The following is a 19,998-nucleotide window of genomic DNA, read 5'->3' as shown; positions in this document are numbered from 1 at the left end:
GGGCTGGGGTTATGGCTCAGAGGTAAAGCGCTCGCCTAGCATGCATGAGGCACTGGGTTTGATCCTCAGCATCACAAAAAAAAAATTATATGTATGTATGTGTGTGTGTGTATGTGCGTGTGTGTGTGTGTATATATGTATATAGTATCCATCTACAACTAAAAAATAAATTTAAAAAAAAAGACACAGTCAGATTTTACTAAATTCTAAAAGAGATAAACACAGCAACAGGACACAAAAGGCTTCTGTTTATCTAGTTGACTCCCAACTAAACTCTCTGTCTTCTATATACATATACACATATATACATACATACATACACACACACACACCCCACTCTGTATACAATCTTCCCAACTTCATTTACAAAAAGCAATCTTGCTACCATTTTAGGTGGCAACACATATATACTGTGTGTGTGTGTTTGTGTGTCTCTATGTGTGTGTGTATGGTGCTAGGGATGGAATCCAGGGCCCCATGCCCGGCAGATGCTCTACCTCTAAGCCACATCCCCAGCTATCAAAATTATTTTTGAAGAAACATAATACAAGATGATCAAAGAAAAGCATTCATAATAAAAATTTCAAAAGTGGCCCCAACTGCCCAACATTGCTAATAAAAGGTATAACAGTGCTGATAGGATCCATTATAAATTCATGCTAACTGCAGCTGCCTACCAATCAATTCTATAGTCAATTTTCATTATTTCTACTCCATTCCCAACAATGGTGGTTCAAATATTTCTCAAGAGAAATGCTCATGGTTCACTTGACTTCCCCTTGTCTTTACCTTTAAACTTCCCTATCTTTATCCATCACTACATTCTTTTCAGAGTAACTCTTTCTTAAAGGGTAATTTTTCTTTATTCTTGATCTCAATTCTTACTGGACATTCAAGAACACTGTTTTTCTTCAAAGGCATTGTAGATATTTAAGAACATCAATGCCTTTCTTTTATATTATTTCCACACTGAATCATTTTCCTCTTACTACCAACTAACTTGTGTATTACATATTCCCCTTAACCCCACAAATTCCATCTCATTTCTAAGCCACCATATTTTTCTTTAATTTTTTACATTTCTTGAAACTCAGTGTCTCTGCCAACTCACAATTCATCAGTAATCTTCTAGCAACTAAAAACCAACTACCTTTTGAAATCATTCTCTTTTGATTTCTTGACAATGATACAATTAGCTATACATCTTGCTTTGAAGGTGTTGTTTGTTGCTTGTCTAATCCTACTTAATCTCCTAACTCCTTTTTGTGTTTTTCCTTACTAATTTTTCTTTCTCATCCTATTCACTATATCCCCTACTTGCTTCTTCAATTTCACTTTCCTCACATTTCAACTGTATCTTTTGTACTCTTCAATTCCGTGCAGAAAGCTCAAGGTTAACATTCTCCAAGCTCCAGTGCCACATTTTCAATATTCTAAGGGAATATTACCTGGCTTTTACACATGTCTAAAATTAAGCTCAATTCTATCACCATAATGAATTCATCATTTATATTAGTGGTAGCTCCATACTGTCAGTCTCAAACTCTTTGAGTCAAAAACATAGACTCTCACTGGGTATCTTCAACATGAAGAACATTTTGATAGATACCCTCAAAAAATTTATACTTTCATACTGAGAAGGACTGAGAAGATACAAGTGCAAATAATAATTTGATTTAAATAATGCTAAGTACAATGAGAATACAGAGAGAAATTATATGTATATTTTTTGGTGGGTGGGGGGTTTACCAGGAATTGAACTCAGGGGTACTCAACCACAAGCCACATCCCCAGCCCTATTTTGTATTTTATTTAGAGACAGGGTCTTACTGAGTTGCTTAGCACCTCGCTTTTGCTTAAGCCGGCTTTGAACTCATGATCCTCCTGTCTCATCCTACCGAGCCACTGGGATTACAGGCATGCACCATTGAACTGGGCAAGAAATTTCTGTCCTTTTTCTCCTTTAAGACCACAAATGAAAACTGAACTCTGTTTTTAAAGGTAAGCTTTATGTTTATCTAACATAAAGGAGGCTGGCTTTAGATTTAATCCTTAATAGTACCCCACCTCCAACTGGAGGGGGAAAGAAAAAACACCAAAGCTTCAGGGTCATTATCTCCTTTAGGAAATCAGTTTCTTATATCTCTCCCAAATGACTGTAAAATATCCTCACTGGGCTTTCAATTATCTCTGCTTTTATCTTACATATTTCATCATATCACAATGAAAATACATACTCTTTTTTTCCCCAAAAAAGATATATACTCATTAACTTTAGTTTCTAAAAGGAAATACAGCTATAATTAAAAAAAAGAGAGAGAAATCCTATGATAGTACATAATAATAAATACCTGGGCAATCACAGCTTCTCGTGTTCCATAATATTTAAAGAAAAGATGATCAGTTTGAATATAAAGCTGACAAGTATTTCTTTCAGCTGAAGTTGTACGTTTTTTCCTCAGGAGTTCTGGACCATTAGCAGCATGTTCTTCTTGAGGTGTCTATATGTCAAAAACAGTCATTTCTGATCATCAGCATGCTTCCCTACTATAACATTATAGTTAAGAATACATATACTAAACAATTTCTTCATAGTATGTGTCATATATAACACCAAAGGTATTTCCAATGCCATTAAAAACAGAGGCCACTAGAGGCTAGGAAGGGAAGAGGAGTGTGAGAGGGTAGCTAATTAGGTACCAAAACACAGAGGAGAGGGAAGTAGTTCAGGTGTTATATGGCATGGTAGGGCAATGAAAGTCTACAACAAATATTATACATTTCAAAATAACTACAGAGATGAGCCTGAGGGTTCCCAAAACCCAGAAATGATAATATCTGAAGAGATGGAAAAGCTAATAAGTACTTTAATTTGATCATTACATATAGTATACATGTATCAAATTATAAACCTGTACCCCAAACATAACTTCAAATATTATGTCAGTATCTTTAAAAATTGATCATTAGAATCACTTTTGATTGTACAATATTTTCCACATACATGATCTATTATTTATTCAAGAAATTTCTTCACCTTACCGGGGATTGAACTCAGGAGTACTACCAGGGACTGAACTCAGGGGTACTACCGAGCTACATCCCCAGCCCTGGCCCAAAATAGTAGACAGTATTTTTTTTAAACAATTACCACAACTATTGAATTCAAACACTCAAATATGTGTCATCTAAAAACATAATTTCAAGTGAATTTTTATAATAAAGTCAGATAGGACCTGAATTAAATTCTAAGCCAAAATTCCAAATTTACACTCACATTTTATACCTTTCTTCTCCCTTGACAATTCCCTGTGAACATATACAAAGTTAAAATTTTGTATTATACAAAAAGGGGAATAACTATGTAAGATGATGAACATATTAATTTGCTTTACTATAATAACTATTATGTTTATCCCATAACATTGTGCTATATCTATACAATACACACAATAAATATACACAATAATTGTTTTAAATTCACATTATACATGAGTACCAAAACTCAGAAAAAGCTAGTTATACAGGTCTAAATAATAATGCATTTGAGGAAAATGCCTCTAAGCATATTTTTCATACTATTTTGCTCAAGATTTTCATTTAGGTATGTCAACATTCCAGTCTATACAGTTTGGTCACTTATTAAATTATTAAGAAGAACTTCAAGTACATATATTTGTGTATGCAGTTCATATTTACAATCATGTTAGTCTATACAAAAAGGAGTTATATGTTAAACTTAGCTACTGCTGAAGTGGCAAAATTTTTTACTCCATAAAAATAATCCTGATTGCTTTAATATGAAAATATTTTTTAAAGAAAAGATTTAAATTAAGAAGTCAGTTTTAAATGTAAAATAGACTTCTAAGCAGAGAAATTAATAGAAAAGTGGTCAAGTTGCTTAATCAAGTGGTTCAGATCTCTCATACCTTTACTGGGTTTTATTTGTCTGACTACTCTCTTCATGAATGAGAGGATACATTAAAGTTTCCCATCGTGTAGTTTTTCTAATGTTTTTCAGTTTTGTCATTTTTGCTTTCCATGCTTTGAAATTATGGTATAATGTACAAATTTAAGAGTGTTATAACATCATGGGGAACTGAACCTTTTATCATTACAACATACCTATGTTAGTAATTAATATATTTTTGCCTAAAATCTACTTTGATACAATTTTCATTAGAGTCACCAAATTTTATATCTTGTATAGTTTTACTTTCAACCTTTCAGGATTCTTACATTTTAGGAAAGGATCTGTAAAAATCATTTATATAGTTTGTGTTTGTGTTTTTTGTTTGCTTTTTTTATACAGGGAATTAAATCTAAGGGCACTTTACCAGTGAGCTATGTACCTAGCTCTTTTTTTCTTATTTTTTATTTTGAGGCAGGATCCTTCCTGTTAAATTGCTTAGGGCCTCATGAAGTTGCCTAGAGCTTCACTAAATTACTGAAACTGGCCTCAAATCTGTAATCTCCTGCCTCAGCCTCCCAATTTATTGGGATTACAGGCATGCACTCCCATTTCCTACTGTTGGTTTTTTTTTTTTTTGTTACATGAAGTTGACGATCATTATATTTTGGGGGTGGGCACGTTACCAGGGATTAAACTAAGGGGTACTCAACCACTGAACCGCATCGCCAGCCCTATTTTATATTTTATTTAGAGACAGGGTCTCACTGAGTTGCTTAACACTTCACTTTTGCTGAGACTGGCTTTGAACTCGTGATTCTCCTGCCTCAGCCTCCCAAGCCACTGGGATTATAGGCGTGCACCACTGTGCTCATCTGATCATTATCTTTTAATTGGTACATTTAATTCAATTATCTTTCAATATAATTACTGATATCACTGGGTATAAAACAATTTTATTATTTATTTCGTATTTGTCTTGTCTATCTCATATATTCTTCTTTCTTTCCCATGTCCTCTTCTGGATTTTTGGTTTTTATTATTATAGCCATTTCCCTTTATTAGTTTTTCATTTTGAAACAGACTTGCTCTGTTGACCAGGTTGATCTTGAACTTTTGGGTTCAAATGCAGCTCCTGACTGAGCCTCCAGAACAACTGGACTACAGATGCACATTACAAAATCCAGCTTTTTTAAAAAACAGGTTTTTTGTTTTTGTTTGTTTTTAGTTGTACATAAACACAGTACCTTTATTTATTTATTTTTGTGTGGTGCTGAGTATCAAACCCAGTGCCTTACAAGTGCTAGGTAAGCACTCTGCCACTGAGCTACAACCCCAGCCTCAAATTCAGCCTTTTTATTTATTAGCCTTTTAGTTATATATTTTACTAACATCTTTAGAAGTTATCATAAAGATAACAATATAGTCCTTGACTTATCAAAATCAAATGAGTTAGAACATTTGCCTATTCACAGAAAATGCAACAATTTCAGAATGTTAATTACATTTTCCTATTTGTCTTCCTCTTTATACCCATATACATAATGTATGGGCATATACAGTCCTATAAACCTTTTTATTAATTCTTCGGAATATACAATAAATATTCACTTAGAATTATCCACCGTGTTGTTCTTCATTCACTCCTACATCTTTAAGTTATCATCTGAGCCTATAATCTTTTCACTGGAAAAGAACAATTCAGTGTGTTCTGGTGTTTATGCTCTCAATTTAGAATGTCTTTATTTTATTTACCCATTTTCAGTGTTTATAGCATTCTAGGATGGCAGTTACTCTACTTCTGCACATTTCATTGTCTTCAGATTCCAAGTGTTTCCAATAGAAATGAACTGCCATTTTTACTGTTGTGTCTTTGAAGATGAACAGACGTTTTTTCCACTGGTTATTTTTAAGAGTATATCTTTGGACTTCAGACTTTTCTAATAATGTGCTACAGTGGTGTTTAGTAATGTAAAGTAGTTATCCTGCCATAATTACAGGGCTTACTAAATTTATTGCTTTATGTCCCTCTGTCACATTTTGGATATTCTCAGCCATTAGCTGTCCTTATTTGACTCTCCTTTCTAGGTATACACTTTTTCAAAATCTAGGTTCCACAATTCTTCACAACCTTTTTATCTTTCCAATGCCTTCAAATAGATACATCCACATACACATACATGCAGAAACACATATAAATATAAAAAACATACAAAAACATACTTTTTGAATATTTGTATTTGTACTTTGAAGCCAAATTGATCTTTATTAGCTGTTCTAAGCAGAAGGAGTACTACTTTAAGAAAAAAAACAAGTCTTTATTAACTTTATGCTTTATGAATATTTCTCAAAGTTCAAAACTTGTTTTCATTTTAAGATGTTTTTAGGTTTTTACATAATGAAATGTATCTTTTTATAGTCAAAGATTTTATGTCTTATTCAAAGTGTTTCTTTACCTCAAAATTCAAAATACTTTTTTAAAATACTTATTTTTTAGTTTTAGGTGGATACAATGTCTTTATTTTATTTTTATGTGGTGCTGAGGATTGAACCCAGTGCTTCATGCATGCTAAGCAAGCACTCTACCACTGAGCCACCACCCTAGCCATGTCTAACTTTGTGAGGTTATCTTTCCAAATGCTTTATCTACTTTTTAACTGTGTATTTTTGACAATTATAAGGGTTTGTTACACATTCTGATGAGAAGCCATACATCAGGTACATGTATTGTGAACATTTTATCACAGTCTGTGGTTTGTTTTTACATTTTCTTAACAGTGTCTTTTGAAATGCAAGTTTTTAATCTTGATAAGGTCCACTTCACACATTTTTGGTAGGGCACTGTGCCATAAGAAATTATCTATCCCAAAGTCACAAAAATGTCTCCTGTGCTTTTCCCTATAAGTTTTGGTTTTAACATGTAGGTCTATTAATCATTTTGAGTTCATTTTTTATATAAGGTGTAAAGTGTAGGTGAGGCTCAAATTTTGTTTTATATGGATATCCAATTTTCCAGTACCATTTGTTTTAAAGACCGTTCTTTCCTCCAATCACCTTGGGACCTTTGCAAAAATCAACTGACCAGACACATGACCAGACACGCAGCAAGGTGCTTTCTTAAAAGGAGCTGGGGGTGTAGTTCAGAGGTTGGGTACCCCTGTGTTCAATCCACAGCACCACCACTAACACCACCACCACCACCACCCCCAAAAGGCAGCTAACCATATGAAGACTCTATTCTGTTCCACTGATCTACATATTTACTCTTAGGTCAATGACACTATTTTGATTACTGTCACTTTGTATTAAGTCTTATAATCAGGTAGTATCAGTAAGTGTAAGGATTTGTTTTGTTTTGTTTTTTCCTTAATTATTATGGCTATTCTAGGTTCTATACATTACAAAATAATTTTTAAAATCAGTTTATCAATTATTAGAGAAACCATTGCTGGAATTTTTTTATAGGGAGTACACCAAATCTACATAACAATTTGGGGAAAAGTGGCATATAAATATTGAGCCTTCCAGCTATGAATACATGTATTTATTATATTTCTCCATTTATTTAGATCTTTACTTTTTCTTGGTATGATGCCTGTAGTTCTTTCTCATGTACACTTATTGTACATATTTTGTTAATTTTATTCTAAGTATTTTATATTTTAGATGTCGTTTTAGATTTTTAATTTTTTATTTTCTAGAGGCTAGGGTTGTAGCTCAGTGGTAGAGTGCTTGCATGGCATTTATAAGGCACTAGGTTTGATCCTCTGTACCACATAAAAATAAATAAATAAAATAAGGGATTGTGTCCATCTACAACTAAAAAACTATTTAAATTTTTTTTTTCATTTTCTAAATGTTCATTTTAAGTATATATAATGCACTTGATTTTTGCATATTGACTTTATAGCCTATGTACTTGGTAAATTTCATATTCATTCCAGTATCTTTTCCAAGATTCCTTTGGATTTTCTAGGTATACTCTTATGTCACCTGTGAATAAAGGCAGTTTTACTTCTGAATGTCCCTCCCCCTCCCCTTTATTACACTGAGTCATTGGCATACAATATTGGAAAAAGTGAAAATGGCATCCTTTCTTTGTTCCTGATCTCAGAAAAAAGAATTTGGTCAATTCACTATTAAATATTGTATCAACTATAAGGTTTTTATAGAAGTTCCTAACAGTCTGAGGAAATTTCCTTCCATTCTAAATTTGTCAAGTGGTGGTTGATTGTTGAAACTTTAAAAATACTTTGTTATTAGTCTATTTAGATAATTATAGGAGTTTCCTCCTCTATTATGTTCATAAAATAGGTTTGCATTGATTGCTTTTCTAATATTCATCAATCTTGCATTTCTGGTTTAAACCTTATTTAACCATAATGCGTTACACCACTGGATCTCACTTGCTAATATTTTTTAAAGATATTTTACATCTATATTAATGAGGGATATTAGACTACAGTTTAGTTTTCTTATAATATCTTTGTCTATTATTAGAATTAAACTAATGTTGTTGGCCTCATAAAATATGTTGTTTCCCCTTCTTTATTTTCTTAAGGACATATGTAAGATAGCAATTATTTCTTTTTAAACATTTGAAATTCAACAGTAATACATGAGTTTTAAGTTTTTCTTTATGGAAAATTATTAAGTATCAACTTAATTTTAGTCATACATACACACATTCTACTATTGTTTGTGCTGTTTTCTGAATTTGTAACTTTAAAAAAGATACTACTGAATTTATTGGCTCAAGATATTCAAAATATGCACTAAAACTATTAATTTCTACTGTATTATATAATCTTTCAGCCCAGATAATTTCTGTGTTCTCTTTATTTTTTTTAACCACATCCACAGTCCTATCTTCTCTTCATTTCTTGATTAAATTAGAAGTTTACCAATTATATTAATCTTTTCCATTGGCTTATCTCTGCTTGTTTTGTACCTCATTGATAACTTTTTTTCTGTTGTTTTCTTCCTTCTACTTAATTAGGGTTTAATTTGTACTTCCATATCTAACTCTTGAAGATGAATGCTTATATAACTGATTTCTAAATCTTCTAACATGATCATTTAAAGCTTGTATTTCTTTTAAGCACTATGTTGGTTAAATCTCACAAATATTATTATTTTGTGATTTATATTATTTAGAAGTGTGTGATCTAATTTCTAAACATTTGGGGACTTTCCAGATTTTTTGTTGCAGATTTCTAATTTAATTCCCTTGAGACCTAAGGTACTACTTTACATCATTTCAATCCTTTCAAATTTATCAATATTTACTTTATGACCTAGTATAATTCAGCAAATACATTTTTCCATGTACATTTTAAAAGAATGTGTATTCTGTGCTACTGTATGAGAATTCTATAAGTGATAGTTAGATTGCTTTGACAGGGATGTTCAAGTGTTCTTATATTCTTACAAGTTTTCTGTTTACTTGTTCTATAAATCTGTCTATTCAGAAATGAGTGTGATCTTAACAATTTGTGGGATTTTCCATTTCTCCTTTCAGTTTTGTCAGCTTTTCCTTCTTATGTTTTATATCTCTATCATTAACTGCTGTATTAACTAACATTTAGAACTGTTATTTCTTCCTGGTAAACTGACACTCTTATCATTAGGAATGTCTTTCTCTGTCTCTAATGATAGTGAGTTCAAATAACATTTATGATTAGTGCTTATGTGGTGTGTTTTGCCATCCTTTTAAAAACTTTCCAACTCTGTGCCTTTATATTTTTATTAGATTTGAGCTTCCTTTTTTAAGTCCTCTAACCATCTTAGCTTTTAATTAATATATTTAGTCCATTTATATTTAATGATATCATTGATATGGTGATATTTAAACTCACCAAGTTGGTATTCATGTTCTATTTGTCTTATCTGTTCTTTGTTCCTCTGTGTCTCTTTTCCTACCTTCTTTTGGATTAACTGAGCATTTTTAATTACATTTGATTTTGTTGTTGTGCTATACACCCTTGCTCTTTTTTTTTTCAGTGGCTGCTGGAGGGCAGGCAATATTCCTGCAAATATTTTATTAAATATTTGACAGCAAATACTTAGATGATCACATCATATGGTCTCTGTCACAACTATTGAACTCTGCCACTGCAGTCCAAAAGCAGCCACAGATAATGCATTGAAGAAATGGATATAGTTGTGTTCCAATAAAACTTTATTTACAAAAGCAAATTTCAAGCCCACAGGCTAGAGTTTTCTGAGCCCTACTTACTTATATTCTAAGAAAGATACAACAATTTACTTCCATTTTTCTTTCTCTTCTCTTCTGTGCTATTACAATAAAGTTTAATTCTTAGATTTTAGTCATTATTTTAAGTTATAATAACTTGAAGAAATTTTCAAATGAGGAAAAAAGGCCTTTATATTTACCTACATATTTATTACTTTATGCTCTTCACTCTTTTGTTTAGGACTGAATTTCCATCTGGTATCCTTTTTCTACCTGAAAAATATCCTTTAAGATTTCTTAAGGTACAGATCTCGTTAAAAAAAAAAAAAAAAAAAAAAAAAAAAAACTGGGAGGATTCTTTTTTTTTTTTTTTTAACTTTTTTTGTAGTTGTAGATGGAGAGAATGCCTTTATTTTATTTATTTTTATATGGTACTAAGGATCGAACCCAGTACCTCACGCATGCTAGGCAAGCATTCTGCCACTGAGCTATAGCCCCAGCCCCTCTCCCAGGTTTTGTTTGTCTAAAAAGTTTTTTGGGCTGGGGATATAGCTCAGTTGGTAGAGTGCTTAGCCTTGCCCAGCACCACAAAAACAAAAAATAAATAAATAAATAAATAAATAAATAAATAAATAAATAAAATGAAAAGCTTGATGTTGTTGTTATTGTTACATAGGCCTTGAACTGCTGAACTCAAAGGAGCCTCCTTTCTCAGCCTCCTGAGTAGACAGGACTAAAGACTGGCAACACTGTTCCCAGCCTAAAAAGATCTTTAATTTGCCCTCACTTCTGAAATTTATTTTCATAGACTATACAATAAGGGATTTTCTTTCAACACCTTGAAGATTTCACTCTATGTCTTCTGACTTGCACTGTGTGGAGAAGTCCATAATTATACTTATTTCTTTCCCACATGTAAATGCATTTTCTTTTCTCTAGCTACTTTAATGAATTTTCTCATTTTCAGATGTTTCCAATAATTTAATTGTTATATAACCTGGCATGTCTTTGTGTTTATCTTGCTTGAGTTTCATTGAGCTTCTTGGACCATGGGTTGAAATTTTTCTTCATATATGAAAAGTCTGAAGACTATTAATTTTTAAATATTCTTTCTGCATCTTGGATTCCAATTATTTACTCTCTATGCTTAGATCTGAATAATTTCTATTGTTCTATTGTCCTTCCATCAAGTGTACTTTTATTGACTTCTATGCTAATTAATTTGCTCTTAACCTATCCATTAAAATTTTCACTTCAGATAATGTACTTTTAGTTTTAAAAGTTCCTTTTGGTTCTTTATATAATTTCTAAAGGCTAGGGATGTAGCTCAGTGGTAAGGTGCTTGACTAGTATGTATAAAGCTCTGGGTTCAGTCCCCCAGCACTACGAAAAGGAGAAAAAAAAATCATAATTTCTGTTCTCTCCTTTTTGTGCTCACAGCTTTAATTCTTTGAACATATTAATAGTAGTTGTTGCAAAGTCCTTGTCTGCTAATTCCTGTAATTTTTTGTTCTGTTTCTATCTGAGTGGCTTTTCTCCTGTTTACGGATTACATTTTTTTAGTTTCTTGTCAACTAAGAATGTTCTTTGAATGCTGGGATGTTGTGAATGATGCATCATTGAGTATCTGGATTTACTGTGTTCCTATAACAAGTTTACTGAGCTTTTTCTTCCCCTTGACAGGCAGCTAATTGATTTGAAAATAACCTTGACTTTTTTTTTAGGCTTATTTTTCTGTTCAGTTAAGGCAGGTTTGAAATAGCCTTTACTTTAGGATTAAATTAGCCCTATTCCTTTCATGGCTTAGTTTCTCTTCCAAGTGTAATTTTTGATAATGGTTCGATTAGATTCCCCCCCCCACCAAGTCCTTTTTTTTTCAGTAGTTTCCTCATAGAATCTCACCCTGTGCAGGAACAGTTTATTATTCAGTTAAATTCTCAAAGATTTCAATCCTGCATTGCCTATTCTCCAGTGTTTGAAAACAACCATTTCACATACTGTATTTTGTTCAGTTTTCTAGTAGTAATATCACAGGAGGCCCAGTTGGACACCAGATATTCTATCACAGCTGGAAAGGGAAATCTGTACTCTTTAAGAGTTTCAAAGTTTTCATGTTAGATATTCAATGCTTTAATCCCTCTGGACTTTTGTTTTTAAATATAACATGAGATAGAGATCCAACTTCACCGTTTTCCAAAAGAATAAACATCTTTTCTGGCTTCACTCAAATTGCTTACTACATTTCTTAATTTGATACAGCTCAACAACATAACAAAGTTTAATAAATGTATGGGTTTGTTTCTAAGCCCTCAATTCTGTTCTAGCCACTTTGTTAATCTCTTCTAATATCACACACTTTAATTACCATAATAAGCCTTAATACCTGCCAGAGTAAATTCCTCTTTCCTGCTCACCACCTTTACATAGGTTCCTACTTCTTCTCAGTACTTACTTTTCCATGTGATGTTTTAGATTCACAAATTGTAATATATATCACACTTACATTTTCCATTAACATGGTACATTCCTCCATTTATTTAAAACTAATCTTCTTTTAATATTTCTTTATAAAGTTTTATGATTTTTCTTATATACACCTTATAATTTTTTACATTTATTCAGCAATACATGTTATTACTATTAACATGTCCCTTCTTTCATTGTATTCCTGGTAGTCTACTGCTAATATAAATAAATGTGACCTATTTTTGTATATGAATGTTGTATCAAGCCATTCTGCTAAATTCTTCTGAGTCTTATCTTCTCTTTCCATATTGCTGATACCTTAGCACAAGTCACTATCAACTGAATAACTTAAACAATTTCTAATTAATTTCTTAAACTCTAGACTTGGATTCTCCCCTTAAGATCTTCCTGCCTCTCTGGCCTTTTTAATGTACTGTTCCTTCTGCCTGAAATATTCTTTCTATTTCCCCATGACTAAACCAACCCCTACTTATTCTATTAGTTTCTGATTAATGCCCTCAAATATACCCAAAAAATAAGTTACCTATTCTCTTGTGTGTGGAGTATTATCTTGTACTTAATCCTCTTCTGTCTCTTACACCCCTCAAGTGTTTCTCTGTATCTCTAATTAAACTTTAAGCTTTTTGGAGAACAGGCCTTTATCTTACTTTCCTCATATTCCTAGAATTTACTACACTCTATGATATATAGTATATCTGTTCAGTGAATACAGAATAAAATCTCATGTAATATTCTTTCACCTGAAACAGAAATGCATATGCCATTGCAGATCAAGTAATAGATCTGAATATAAATCCACATAGCTCAAGAAACATTATTATATGCTACCACTTTTAGAAAATATGTCCAAATCACATTTTATCACAAAAGAAAACGTTTTTTACATTTTCAACTTGTTTTGATAACTATAAATTTGTCACTATTACTAAAGAAAAAGGCCAAAAATAAAAATAAAAAAACAAAACCCAAATGGCAAAAAATAAATAAATAAACAAAAACCTTACAATTAAAATATCAAAAGCATTGAGATTTTTATAAGGGTGAACAAGCATCATGTTTTGTCTAGGAACACAGGACTTTCAATGATAAAACTGGGGGACACGTAGGCAAATCAGGGCAAATAAGTAACCTTAATTTTAACCCAAATACAAATGCTTACATTTATATAAAATACAAGTTCAGATTCAACTTTAAAAAAAAATATGATGAAACATGTAAAACAACATATTTTGGACACAGAATATAATGTTTTTTGGTCATAGAGAATTTTTCTCAAATCTTAGTACTACCTCTTTAAGTTACCTGACCTCTTCAAACAAAAAATATCAATGTTTTGCCAATTATATGGTGAAGACCGGGATCTTTCAGAAATTCTAAAAAATACATTCTTAAATGAAGAAACAAGTGTCCAAGTTCATTTTTATTTCTTAAATGCAAACTAATGTTAAAATCCTTACCTGTGTTACTTCCTCTACGCCAGTCATCTGGTACTTCTTCATCCTTTCAAATACTGAATGATCTGCACAGCCCCCCTGTGGACCATACTTATGGGGATAATCTAAAATGCAAAAAAGAAATATTGTTACTATTAAATGTTTAAATATATCCAATTATCTAGAAGTAAAAAACTATCATAATAAAAGTCATAAGTGCTAACTGAGCACCTATGAGAAAGACATTCTACTGAAAAACCTGGAAGATTCCTCCCTTAATAAAAACCACTGGTCTCCAGCTTTTTGTCATATGAGTAATTTATTAATTCTAAAACAGGATGACAACTACTTTTTATTCTAGATTTAACTTTCCTAACCTTTCCCATTTTAAATATATAGAGAGAGCATCTAAAAAATGGAATTTACTACTGGTGCATTTCAGTAATCCCAGCAGCTCAGGAGGCTGATGCTGAAGGATCCTGAGTTCAAAGCCAGCCTCAGCCAAAGCAAGGAACTATGCAACTTACTGAGACCCTATCTCTAAATAAAAAAGAGTTGGGGATGTGGCTCAGTGGTCGAGTGCCACTTGAGTTCAATCCTACCAAAAAAAAAAAAAAAAAAAAAGAATGAAATTTACCCATTTTGTGTAACATTCTTTTCAGATACATTAAATTCCCTATACTACAAATGCACAAAACTTCTCCAGGCTAATATATCATTTTGCTAGGCTAATATATTATTTTTGGCTTGAACTTCTGTGAACAACAAAGAGCCTCAAGGTAACATTACCTAAAAACATGTTCTGTGGGATGGTAAAAGTAGATTGAGTTGAAAAAAAAAAAAAAAAAAGATTTAAGTTTGAATTTACACATGTATAACCCAAGTGAATGCTTTACAAACGACTACTCTATCACTTGTCTTCCCTTCATAATTAGATTGATAAATTTATCCTTTAACTGAATGGTTACTGTCTTCAACTAACTATTCAACTTAAGTCACTTAAATGTTTATTCCACTCTCTCAAAATTCTATATACTTTTTTCTTGTTAAGATTATCCTAGGGTTGGGGTTGTGGCTCAGCGGTAGAGCGCTCACCTCACACGTGCAAGACCCTGGGTTCGATCCTCAGCACCACATAAAGGTAAATAAGTGAAATAAAGGTATTATGTCCAACTACAACTAAAAAAATAAATATTAAAAAAAAAGATCATCCTAGGTTCATGAACATAGTTTATAATACAATCTGGTAACAAAAACTAAGAGAGCTAACAAAAAAAAAAAAAAACACCAAAACGTGCATGAGAGAATGCATTGAAAAGTCCCTAAGTAATAATAGACTGGGCAATGCAATACATTGAAATATATAAAAACACTATGGGTAGTTTCTTAAGAAAATCCAAAACTTAAATTAGGCAATAGTTTTAACTATTTCATTGGAAATACTAGTTAAATAGTAAAACAGAAATATAAACTGGGAGGTATGACAGGTAAGGACAACCTACCTAGACTGACATAATAGTTCTGATTTCAACTTTAATTAGTTTTTACCTTAAGTCAGGAATTTTAACAGCTATAAAAAATCAGTCAATAAATGTGAAAGGTTGACATAATTAAAATTTTCATTTTACAACCCCCATATATACAAACTAATTTAAGCAAAGATCATCAATGAGTGCTGAAACCATCAGGTAAAAGTCATGAGGGAACACGATATTCATAGTACCATCCTACAGATTACTTACTAATTATAAAGGAAAAGATACCATCAGACCAAAGAGATATAGTGATTGTCACTTCATTGACCAAGTGATCAAATTCTGCACTTGTTTTAAGGCAGCCTGATTTATATGCCTCCTGGTGTAGTGCAGTAAGAAATGTCCAGAATTTCTATGCAATATTCTTGCCAAATATAATAACTGAATCTAACCATGAGTAAACACTCAGACATACTGAGAATGAGGAACATTCTATAGATCACTGACCTAAACACAAGAAAGAAAAAAAGCATGTCATTAAAAAACAGAAAAAGTCAAATAGTGGGCATGCAGGAGCCTGTTATAAATTAAGACACTAAAAGACATACAACAAACAAATAAAAAAAATAAGCTTTTACAAATGGAGAAATTTTATAGATTTCACTAAATTTTTATAGACTACATTAAATTATATTATGAATTAATGATAATTTCTACAACTAAAACATTATTACAGCTATTTAGAAAAATGTACTTTGGAGAGACAAATTCATATATTCTTAAAATTTAGCAGTGAAGGGCTGGGGATGTGGTTCAAGCGGTAACGCACTAGCCTAGCATGCACGGGGCGCTGGGTTCGATCCTCAGCACCACATAAAAAAAATAAAGATGTTGTGTCCGTCGAAAACTGAAAAATAAATATTAATAAAATTCTCTTTCTCTCTCTCTCTCTCTCTTTAAAAAAAAAAAATTAGCAGTGAAATTTCATGATGTCTGCAACCTACTTTCAAAGATGTTTCCCCAAAAAATTATATGGGGGGAATGCAATGTGTTAAAAATTGGCAAACAGAGGAAGATAAACATGTTCATTGTATAATAACTCTAATTTTTTTGTAGGTTCAAAATTTGCAAAATGGACTTACATTTAAAAGATTGTAATATCTGAAACAAGTGGAAAACTAATCTTAATAATGTATTGGGCAAGAAAAACCTGATATATTTATTGCTTTTTTTCAAGGGTTGGCCTTGGGAAGCTGAAAATACATACCATCCAGTATATGTTTAACAAGATTTTACCTCAAAGGCTAGCAAAGTCTTATAGTGTACTATACCAAGATTTTCAACTGGGGGTAGATTTAAGGTGTTATTACCACAATGCCTTCTTCTGCTACTAGTCCCAATTAGGCTTGCCCAGATTCTAACAGGATCCTTTTCGCCTGAACCACCAGCTAAAGTTCTTCCATGTCAAGGATACTCAATTTAATCAACAAAAAATGTATAGGCATACTCTTAGACACACACACACACAAGTTCCACATTCCGTTGACAGACTTGATCCCTTAGAATTTTGCTAGTTGTTTGAACTATTATATAATGCCAAATTTATAGAATGATATTAGTAATTTTGTGCTACTTTGCCCCAGTACTGGGATAGTCCAGTCTCTAGTAACTAAAAATACAGCATGATGCTTTCACTAGTTTTTCCTTAAGGATAAGAAATTGTACTGTCTATTTTTTACACACACGCCAAAAAAAAAATATGGATGATGATGGAAAAGCTGCTGACTGAGGCAGTGGCTAAGTAAAAAAAAAAAAAAAAAAAAAAAATGCTCTCAGAATACTGACAAAAATTTTTATCACAGAAAATGGATGACACTAATGCATATATTTTCAAAAATTTATTTTCATTTGTTTCAGTTTGATAAACAAGTAAATTATGATTCATTAGTACTTTATATTTGTTCTTAAAAAGTCAGTGTGCGGTGTGTTAATTTAGATTTGTTAAAATAAAGCTAAAACTTAATAAAAACACATTTTAACATATACCTTAGGCTAATCTAACTTTAATGAAAAAAATATTTAACAACATTTGATAAAACTCTTACAGAATTAAATTAGACACCCTTCTCCAAGAACTACATTTAACTACAGTTCTAAGATATCATGTCTCACACATAAATAAAAGTACAAAAAAAATGCATGTAGATGATTCTACTCTCAAATGATTGAACAACTATTTAACTTGGACTTTCAAATAAAAAGCCCTGTGATTAAATTATTTATAGGCAGTTTTCAGATGAGCTTTTCCTAAATATCCACCATACCTAGTTTCCTTACAATTCAACCACCACCAAACACTGGGGAGAAGGAGTGAATACTAGGGTGGGGTGGGTAGGAATTAGCAAGATACATACCATTTCAATCACTTAACCATTCTTTTTTAAAGTTTTTAAATGTTCAAAGATTTGTTTGAAAAAAAATAATTTTAACCTTGGCACAGTTTGGTAGTCACTGTCCAATCAGGTTCCTCATTATAATGGGCAAAATTCTAGACTAAATTTCCTAGCCTCGCTTCCAAGTTATATATAACACATAACCAAGTTCTAGCTGAAGGAATGTGAGCAGAAGAGAAGTAATTAATCAGGATCCACCATGTTTTTTCCTCTGGAATGGCTAAGAGAAGATAACCTGGGGAAAGCAAAATAGTATAGGCACAAAATAAAGGAGCTTGGATTTCTGAATCATTTCTTGAAGAAGAGATGACTCATAAGGAATACCTGCATTAGATTGTTCTACTGAGAAATTAGCTTTAAATGTGCTTTGCCAATGAATTTCAGGCCTATTTGATATTACAGTTCATAAACAATACAAAAGTATTTAGTAGCCTAGCATATCAGAAATACTTTTGTAATACTGATATGTATTTATTATTTTATTTTAAAATGTTTTTATTTATGGTTTTCACCATCCAAAGATACATTTGTCTAAAAGCTCATTGATCATATAGTTAAGATGAGGAATGAAACTCACAATATAGTAATTTTTTTCTCTTTTTTGGGGGAAGGGTTTTACTAAAGTGCTTTACCACTGAGCTCTTTTTCTTTTCTTTTTATTAATTTGTTTTATTTTATTTTTCCCCCAATGGACCTTTATTTTATTTATATGTGGTGCTGAAAATCGAACCCAGTGCCTCACACATGCTAGGCAAGCACTCTACCACTGAGCCATGGCCCCAGACCCATTTGTTTTAATTAGTTATTTATGACAGTAGAATGAACTTTGATACATCATGTATAATGGAGTATAATTTCTCATTCTTCTGGTTGTAAATGATATTCACTTTTCATTTCTGAGGCAAAATCTCACTAAGTTGCTGAGGCTGGCCGGAAACTTTCAATTCTCCTACCTCAGCCTCCCAAGAAGCTGGATTTATAGGCCGGTACCACCATGCCCAGCAACAGTATAGTAATAGTTTCTAAAGACAGATACTTAAAACACTCTACAACACCCAGATTCAGTATTGTGTATACTTCAAGAAATACTTCAAATATTTTTTCAAAAGGATTTACTCAATATTAAGATTTTCAGTTTTTCTGTAAAGCTCATTAGCAATCTAGTTGCAGTTCATCTCATAATGAATATGCCAAAACAATTTTTGCTTTCAAATATAATTTAGTTCACTTAATATACCCAAAGATATGTTAGTTGTTATGCCTGATTTTTTTTCAAATTTGAGAAATAATATATACAAGTAATCTGAACATACTCAAAATCACGACTTACCTTTCATTCAAATACTATGAAATATATTTTGAATTTGCTCCTACACAGACCAAAAAAGCTACTAAAAAATATTTTGGAAGAGAATTTTATAGCTTGAACACACTTGAACAATTTCATGTACATGGTAGTTTACTGAATATTCTAGTAAACTGTAAATTCAGCAATGTAACAAAAATAGCCCCATTTTAAACAACTATAACATCATTGTCTTTAATGTAATGATATAGGGAAGTCAGAGAATACACATCTGATTTATATATTATCAGCAATCACCACTATATAATATCCCAATAAAATATAAAAACCTCCCAGGTACTAATAATACTAAATATATTGACACTAATTGTCATTGGATTTGAACCATAAACCTAAAGACACAATTTCAAATGCCTTAACCCTGTACCAAAATCCCCAAAGATAAAAATATCTAAAATCTACCATCTGGAAAGATCAAAACCCTTTAAAAAAAAAGAAAAAGAAAAAAAGGACTGATGATGTAGCTCAATGGCAGAGTGCTTGCCTAGCACATGTGAAGCCCTGGGTTCAATCCCCAATAATGGAGAAAAAAAATCTGAAAATAAAATTCCTCATAGTCCCCACCCCCCGGCCCGGCAGCACTGGGGATCAAACCGTGGCCCACACACACACTAGTGCTCTACCACTGACTACCACTGAGCTATATTCTCGGCCCTGCAAAAAAAAAAAAAAAAAAAA

General features: G+C 32.0%; 1 protein-coding gene across 2 annotated transcripts in view; it reads right to left on the bottom strand.

The window, feature by feature from the left end:
• The window catches only part of Adam10 (ADAM metallopeptidase domain 10), a 155,392-nt gene that overhangs the window by 51,190 nt on the left and 84,204 nt on the right, over positions 1–19,998 (bottom strand). For both annotated transcript variants that reach the window (XM_048792959.1, XM_048792961.1), the window contains 2 exons: positions 14,051–14,151; positions 2,352–2,501 (listed from right to left, as the gene is read on the bottom strand). In XM_048792959.1, the coding sequence (XP_048648916.1) occupies positions 2,352–2,501; positions 14,051–14,151 (251 nt within the window). The remainder of the gene's footprint in view (positions 1–2,351; positions 2,502–14,050; positions 14,152–19,998) is intronic.

This window comes from Marmota marmota, unplaced genomic scaffold, assembly GCF_001458135.2.
Source record: "Marmota marmota marmota unplaced genomic scaffold, marMar, whole genome shotgun sequence".
NCBI lineage: Eukaryota > Metazoa > Chordata > Mammalia > Rodentia > Sciuridae > Marmota > Marmota marmota.
Note: the sequence above shows the minus strand (reverse complement) of the source record. Positions and strands in the feature narration are given on the sequence as shown.